An 8,973-nucleotide genomic window follows, 5' to 3' on the forward strand; every position below is an offset into this window, starting at 1 on the left:
AATTTGTTGTTATGATTCGTATGGCTGAGTTTTAGTTTTATGTTATTATTTGTATTTCTTTTTTCATTTTCAACTTGGCATTGTTAGTGTATGTTCGACTTATGAGTTTGAATTTTCTTTTGAAATCTGTTTTTTATTACAAAACTGCTTGCCAACATTCAAGGGTATAACACAATGTTGACTACTCTACTTCACTATTTTACATTTTTACCTATAATGTCTGCTAAAATAAAGGACTTGCATACCACTGTCATACAAATGCTTGGTTTAGTTAGATATAAAACCAGGTTTAATCCAACATTGTCTACCTGATAAAATACCTTTAACAAACAGGAATATGACAGTTATAATCTATTACATCGATGTGTTTGTGTGAGGTTTTTTTATTGTAACTTTTTAACTTGTATATAGATGTGCTGGCATTCTAAAGATCAGAAATACTTGGGTTTTTTTTATTACTGGAACCAAGATATCTTGAATCATCGACAAATCAGATAACTTTTTGATCACTCATAATTTTATTGAAAAAGAGATTTAGTCTTATTGTTTTTGTTTGTTACTTATTGTGTTAAATGATGATATCCTGTGTTAAAAAGAGTACTAGTAACTTAAAGATGTATATTTTAGATATAACAAAGATGAAATGTTTTTGAAAAAAGGTCATGGTCAATTAATTTGAATTTTTACGTTGATGTGAAAAACATGTACATAAGTTTTATTTTATTTTATTGTTATTTTTTTTTCCATCAATTTGTTTATTTCTCAAAAAGTCACAATAAGGCCTTCATCAATGATCAAAAATCGTGCCGCATAGTCAGCTGGAAACGGCAACTAATAACAAATATAAAAAACAACTTAAACGTTTAAACTAATGGCCTAATTAATGTACATAATAATGAACAAAAAATGTTACTTAGCAAAACACGCCAACCACTGAATTACTGGCTCCCGACTTGGGACATGCACACACAGATTATGACGGAGTAAAACTGATTTAAAGGAGCAAACCATTCCCCTATCAATGAAGATTTGTAACAGTACCACCTAGGTTCAAACTGTCAAAATCAGTCGTCAAAGGTTAACTCATCTGAACATTGCACATAGAAATACATCAAATACAAACAAAAATTAAGTGCAGAAGTAGACGGGTTTTTATAAATACTCCCAACAATAAAAAAAAAATACACAAATACAGATCGGAAAGTACAAATGTACTGACAGTTACTGACAGCTAGTTCAAAGTTAATAACAACTAACAAAAATAATCTTGCATCTATGACCTGTTAAATGGATACCATGGTAAAAATAAAGTTCTTGCTTTCGGAATTGACGGGAATTATTTGTTTGTGTTTTGTTCTAAAACAATATAATCATTCAAAATTTTCAATTTTCCAGGTATCGTTGTAATTTGAATAACGATATTGCAAAGTAAAAACACACTGTTTACCCTTGTTTAAATGTTAAAAAAAAATTTAAGAACTTTACAAAAATAGATACAGGTAGTTGACCTATATATATTGATTTAGCTCAGAAACGAATGCGATTTAAATACTCGAGGTCTTAAAGATGAAATACATTTACATCGCCATAGTTATTTCAATTGTATTTTTTTACAATATTCAAGGTAAGTGAATACTTTTTTGTGTATTTGATTAAATTAGTTATTCAAAGAATAGTAAATGGTGTGTCGCCTATCTACATCATCTTTATCAACTTGTGACAATTAATTAGAATTATAAATGACAAACTGAATTCTCTATGGTGTTATAACATTAACGGTACCAATATTTTTGCACCAGATGCGCATTTCGACAATACATGTCTCTTCAGTGATGCTCGTGGCCAAAACATGTAAAATCCAAAGCTTATATAAAAGATGAAGAGCTATAATCCAAAAGTTCCAAAAAGTATAGCCAAATCCGTGAAAGGAATCAGAGCTTTGCATGAGGGAGATACATTCCTTAATTTATATTTTTTTTAATATTTTGTAACAGCAAATTTAATAACACAAAAAAATCCGTATTTTCATGCCAGTACCGGAGTACTGGCTACTGGGCTGGTGATACCCTCGGGGACGAACAGTCCACCAACAGAGGCATCGACCCAGTTTCTGATCATACTTATATTTTATGACTCATTAAATGTACAACGCAATTTAACGTAAATTGATATGATTTTCTGAATACCTTTGTTCAACTAATGTGATACCAGAATAAAATTATATAGAAATGACCATACATCTACATATCTAACATATAATGGCAATTTATGAAAGTTAGTCGTGTAAACATATTAAGAAATTTAGAGCCTAGCTTCCTGTTTGCATGATTAACAATTTTATGCGTTTTTAACTCCGTTGTTTATTATAAATTTCCACTTGAGCGAACACTAATACTGGATAACGAATTTAAAGTTATATTTCACAGTTGAATGTTTTCTATATATCACGTTTGTCATTTGTATAAAAAATATTTATAAATGACTGCAGTCGATTATTGACAAATAATTATTAGTAATGTTTAGAACCAAATTTGTATCCAATTCCACATGTTTGTATTATTTAATTTTGCCATTTGATAAAAGCCTTTTCGTTTTGAGTTTACCTCGGAGTTCAGTATTTTTATGATTTTCCTTTTTTTATGCGAATCTTGTTTTGTTAAGTAAAGAAAAATAGTTAAAAATATTTAACGCCGAACATAAGGCGAACACCAATCATATATCATTGAGAGAGAGAGAAAGAGAGACAGAGAGAGAGAGAGAGAGAGAGAGAGAGAGAGAGCTGATATTCCTCATTACAAAAGAAATAAACACACTAATTCTGAGCTATACAATTTATTCATATAGCATATGATTCACTTCTAACTGTTGCTAGACGCTGTCAGGAGTGAACAATGAGTTTTTGTTGCACTTTATTGTTTTTGATGTTTCTTTGTTTACCACATATAAAAAGGTGATGTGTTGCCCTCGGTTAAAGTGTGTATCCTGGATTCGTTTTCTTGCAATCGATTGATGTCTATCGAACATCTGTTTACTTTTGTTGCCTTGATTACAAAGTCGATAAGGATGTTCGTTTTTTTATCTCAAAATAACAAGTTTATTGAAACAAAGGAACTAGAAAAGTTGCATGTGGTTCATCTTTTCAAGATGTTAACTAGAACATAAGGAATTGAGCCTATCTTGTGGTCTTACTTGGGTCATATCATATTAATATTTGTCAATGTTATAGTTGCCACTGGACATTATTTACAAATTCATCATCATTTCATTTTGTCATAAACTTCATTGAACCTCAATTTCCCTACCCTTCAAAGAAAATGAGTCATGTTATTGGTTGAATTTTCTAAATGTATCAAATTCTGAAACGGTGAATTTACCGTAAAGAAAATTCAAAGACAAATGAATCCTTATATGTCTTAAGGTTTCGGTATAAAACGTACTTCATTTTCAGTTGTCTTAATCCTTCCCTTGACCAGTATCAACCTTGTTTATATATGACCAGTAATAGAATTATCTTCATCTTTAATAACAAAATAAAATTGACCAAATGACCATCATTTAACATGTTTAAAGATAATTACATTTTGTAATTTGATAGTGTCAACAACAAAAATTTAAAAAGGAGTAAGTCGTTATTTTCTTAAATATTTTAATAAATTGTGTAATTTTCTTTTGTAATCTAAGATTTGACGTCCATGAAAAAACTATGTGTGTTTCATTGTTAAAATAAAATTTTGTACATATTAAAAGAAGAGGAAATCAAATCTCATTTTGTCAATAATAATTTTGATTTCTTTGTCTCCTTTTGTTAAAATACTGTTTTGTTTTAGCTGAAAGATGTGAAATCTGGTGGTTGAAACGGGAATGTTACAGCAAACCATGTTCTTGTTGTTCCAGTGAAAAAGGTTATTTTAGTATGGTCTGCTCTGAATGTTGTAAAAAGAATGGCAATAGGTTTTGTGTTCGTGATATACATTATCACAGATGTGAAACGTATGTAAATATTTGTTGCCGTTTTTATTTTTTTATTAATATTCTATCATATTTTTTTTTAACTTGTATCAATAACAAGCAAAATTCATTAAAGCATTTGAGTGATGGATGCCGTGTCAAAACAAATACTTCAAAATGATCAGGGATAAGTCGAAGTGTCTTCACAAGTACATATACTTTGCACGATTATACTTAAGAAATCTAAATCAGCATGTAGGTAAAATCTCAAAAACCGTTTAACACGATACAAAACAAACTTGAAAATATAAACAAGTCAAGCAAATGAACTCAAAAAGTAGCAAAATCCGGTCTGTCGACAAAAAGTATTTCTTTCATATGCATGCGTCATCTTCATGCGAATACGCACTCAGTAAGAAAGTACAAAACAAAATTCTAATTCCAATCACATCAAAAAATTCCGTTCAGATATAATTTTAACATCAATACAACAATCAATCGACAACAGGACTAAAAGTGATATCACCTAATAGAAAGGCATATTTTTCTATTGACATGGGGCATCTTATAGCTGACTATGCTGGATGAGCTTTGTTTATTGTTCAAGACCGTACAATGACCTATAAATGCTAATTACTATAATGTCATTTGGTTTCTTGTGGAGAGTTGTTTTATTTGCAATCATACCACATATTCTTTTTATATGGAATGCCGAGTAATGTCTAGTGAAATCTTGGCATATTTCTCTGTTGAGAATCTATTTATTTTATTTATTTTTCTAGAGCAAACACTACTTCAGATAGACCATATACAACACAAACACCATTAAACAAAACGGACCAATATTCATCAAACAGCAACAGCAAACATTCCTTGTAAGTATGTATAACTTCAATGTACTGATGAAAAAAAAAACTTGTTGAAATCTAATCAAATCAAATAAGATTGGTTATTCGTCAGATAGATTCCCCCAGAAATAGGTCTGATTTCTTGAAATATATATCCCAGGCATAGTTTACCTTCGACGTATTTGCACATTTTTTTGGAATTTGTGGTTCTCAATGCTCTTCAACGTTATACTTGTTTGGTATTATAATTATTTTGATCTTAGCGTCACTACAAGACATATAATCTCCTTAACTTATGGTGGTACCAAACATATGGACTAGAATTAATTTGGCTCGTTTAATTTTCAGAAAACTTTTTTTCACACAATTTATTGAAAAAAAAATCATTTGTTATTTAGCGGTATGGCAAGCACTTATTTTGATCATTGAAAAGCTTAATATGCCATTGACTATAGAACATAATTAAAACGTTCTGCTGATTTTTAAAGTTATCTAATCGTAGTGTTATGCACCAACTTAAATGAAAAAAAATTAGTTTTATTCAATTCATTATTTTTTATAAGCTTACGTTTTACATCTCGTAGATATACTGGGGAATCATTTATTTTCGTGGGTATTAATTTTCGTGGATTGAAGAAAACTTGCATGTTTGCTTATCTCTACATAAAAAGTTCATAATGAATTTTAACTCAATGAAAATTTGAAGTCGTTGTTAACATGTACCAAGGGAACCGACGAAAATTAGTATCCAACGAGAAATAATGAATCCACAGTAAATTATATATGAAAACACGTAAATCCCGAAAACACAAAACGAAGATAAGTTAATAAACACTATGGCCTTTAACTGCTCACGAAGACGTCATTTGGCCTCTTGTAGAAAATTATCGCATAGGCAATCATATAATGGTCATATTTTCATACAAAACAATTCAAAAGATTTCACAACAGTATATGTTTATGTGTAAGATAAACAATAATTTCTCATTTTCACTGCCCGTTATATATAAAGATGGCAGTTACATTCCACGAATAGCATCATTCATTTATACACTGATAAATACACAAATAGGTTATTAACGCATTTTAGATACAAAACAAAGGCATACTTGAATTGCAAAATAATGTGCTGTTTATCTCCTTTCTAATTGCAGAGGCGCTGGTGTTTATTTTGCCTTTGCCATTATGGCAGCATCTATCATGTCTATACTTTTTCTATTTACAACTATTGCGAATGTAAGTCGGCGACGCAGAAGAAAACTACTTCGACATGAAAGAAGGAATGTCCCATACACCTCTGCAAATGTACAGACAAGCAGTAATGATGGAAGGGTACAACATAATCCAATATATAATATAGGAGGTAATTGTAGTTTTAAAAAAGGATACATACTAGCAAAATAATCAAATCTGTACATTGTTTTATCATAATTGACAGAATGCAAGTTGTGTCCAACTCCAACAACCAAGTATGGATCATTCTGCAGAATAAGGAATATCAAAGATGTTAATTTGGCCGTAAAAAGTAAAATCGCAAAAATTCTTTACAAGGATAAATTTGAAAAAGGAACGTCCCTATTCAAATTACAAAATCAAAAGTTCAAAAACATCAAACGAATGGATAGCAACTGTCACATGCATCAACATGTCACTTAAATAGAAGTTGATTATTAATAAATACGTATACTTAAGATTGAAGAATTTAATCTGATAAAATAAAGAAGCCAGTTCAATATGAAATAATGATGTTTGGTCCGTATGATAAAAGGAGTTGAAATGAATACTTCATCATCGAATTTCATCACCGGAAGTCAAAACTTTTTTTCATGAGAACTTAAATGTTTGAAGGCGAAAACTGTTATTTATTGATAATGTGAACCAAGTTATTTTCGAAGATACTTTATTTCGCGTTTTACCATTTTTAAACCACTTCGCAGGTATTAAATTTTGCAATTTTCTGACTTACTTGATGAAGTTTAATAAAGATTGATCCAATATTTACATATTCGCGAAGAATTATATTCGCGTTATTTTTCTAAAACAATCTCACGCGAAAATAAGTTTGTTTAGTGATACTCAATGTATTAATCAACTCGTATGCCCGTATATATCTATTTAGTCAAATCTGAAAAGGGATATTTCTAGGCTTGGACAGAAGAGCTTTTTCTTCGATGGACAATCAAATTCGTGGATAAAACCATCCTAAAAAAAACACAAAAATAAGTACTCCCCGAATAAAAGTATTTTCCCAGGAGTTCGTTTGTTTGTTGTACCCATGAAGTCGATTATAATTCATTGATAAATTGGCGAGGGTAGAAATAAACACACGACGTCGTTGCGCTGATACGTGACGTCATTTCCTAATATGTTTGTAAATCAAGTCCTGTTCATAACTCTTAATATATACATTAATTTATCAAAGATACAAGGGAATTGTGTACTTGGTCAAGACGCGCGTTTTGTCTACAAAAGATTCATCAGTAATACTAGAATAAAAACAAATCGAAAAGTACGAAATTGGTGAGCATTGAGGACCGTATATTCAAAAAAACAGCTAGGATAGTCTATTCCTGAGGTAGAAAGGCCTTAATATTACAAAAATTCAGTTTTGTAAACAATACATAGTAAGGGAAAATGTTTAAATTGCCGACAAGTTATCATATGATACAATTGAAATGATCGGCCCGGCATTTCTGCACCTCTTAATAATGTTTATCTTCAAGTTATCTACCCCAAATATCAAATAGACACAATCAGGCACATGACTATCTTGCAACATGGACGCTTACTACTCAATAACAAATATTGAGAAGGAATTCAGTTTTATAAAACAGAACAAACCATATTAATGATTTAGAATATTTGTTGCTCAGGCTATCAGAGGACGATTTACTTTCAAATTATGAATTTTTGGGGTTTTTCAGCAGAAGAAGAGACAACAATACCTGCTGACCTACCACCTGTTTATTCAATTGGCAATTATAATTGTGCCCAATATGTGACCAATTATGACGTACAAAATGACCCACCACCTGTTTATACAAATGGCAGTTATAATTGCGCCCTAAATGTGACCAATGATGATCTACAGAATGACCAACCACCTGTTTATACAAATTGCAGTTATAATTGCGCCCAAAATGTGACAAATAGTGATCTACAGAATGACCCACCACCTGTTTATTCAATTGGCCGTTATAGTTGCACCATAAATGTGACCAACAGGTGACCAATGATAATATACAAAATGATGCAAAACCATTGTTTTTCAGAGGTTTTTTTTCAGATCAATTAAATAACTAAAGGAAATATTATGGTAAAGCTATGGCAATGAACAGCAATGTTCTCATAAAGGAAGGAAGTTCAAAGCATATCTTTATAAAATCAGTTCTCTATAAGCATAAGGTTTAACCAACAGCTGGCTACTTGAAAAAATAATCTGACTGGAAAAAGTTTTTTTGTACAAACTAGTTGTGTTATGACTAGAAAGGAACAAGAAATGATGATTCTCCCGTAAATTCTTTATTGTTGCTTTGGACAAGGCTTTCCCTAGCAACCATGACATTTCAATGTTTGTTTTTGTTACGGACGACTTGTTGCTTAACTGTGTTTCTAATATAAATAGTTGTCGTTTTTTGTCTTAGTTAAACTACAAATTATCGATTTTCAAAAATAAACAAAAACAAATCTGAAAAAGACACTATTCAAAAGCAACTGAACTTCATACAGGAACTTCTTAGGAAAAAAGACAAGAAGTTAGCAACATCCTTTATCTCTACTTTCTGCTATATAGATGATGTTCTCTCACTAAATAATTCAAAATTTGGTTACTATGTTGAACGCATCTATCCCAGCGAACTAGAGATAAGGGATACAACAGATACAGTTAAGTTGGCATCATATTTTGACTCACATATAGACGTTGACAATGAGGGTCGATTGAAAACAAAACTTTACGACAAAAGAGATGATTTCAGATTTCCAATTGTGAACTTTCCTATTCTAGGTAGAAACATTCCACCAGAACCTGCATACGGGGTCTATTTCTCCCAATTGATACGATATTCCCGTGCTTGAATTTCCTATCATGATTTTTTTGATAGAGGGTTGCTGCTCACAAGAAAGCTATTTAACTAAGAGTTCCAAATGGTGAAGTTGAAATCATCCCTTCGTAAAT

General features: G+C 31.0%; 1 protein-coding gene across 2 annotated transcripts; it reads left to right on the forward strand.

Moving 5' to 3' along the window:
- Window positions 1-1,483: 1,483 nt before the first annotated feature.
- LOC139486297 (uncharacterized) lies at window positions 1,484-8,432 on the forward strand. 2 transcript variants are annotated; one of them, XM_071271110.1, is made up of 5 exons: window positions 1,484-1,624; window positions 3,828-3,990; window positions 4,731-4,823; window positions 5,951-6,159; window positions 7,724-8,057. In XM_071271110.1, exons 1-5 carry the CDS (start codon window positions 1,567-1,569, stop codon window positions 8,023-8,025), a joined length of 825 nt encoding a protein of 274 aa, XP_071127211.1. In that variant the 5' UTR covers window positions 1,484-1,566; the 3' UTR covers window positions 8,026-8,057. The 2 variants fall into 2 exon arrangements, with proteins under 2 accessions (XP_071127211.1, XP_071127210.1); XM_071271109.1 differs by having other exon boundaries at window positions 1,485-1,624; window positions 7,721-8,432.
- The last annotated feature ends 541 nt before the right edge of the window (window positions 8,433-8,973 follow it).

This window comes from Mytilus edulis, chromosome 8 (genome assembly GCF_963676685.1).
Source record: "Mytilus edulis chromosome 8, xbMytEdul2.2, whole genome shotgun sequence".
In the NCBI taxonomy this organism is placed as follows: domain Eukaryota; kingdom Metazoa; phylum Mollusca; class Bivalvia; order Mytilida; family Mytilidae; genus Mytilus; species Mytilus edulis.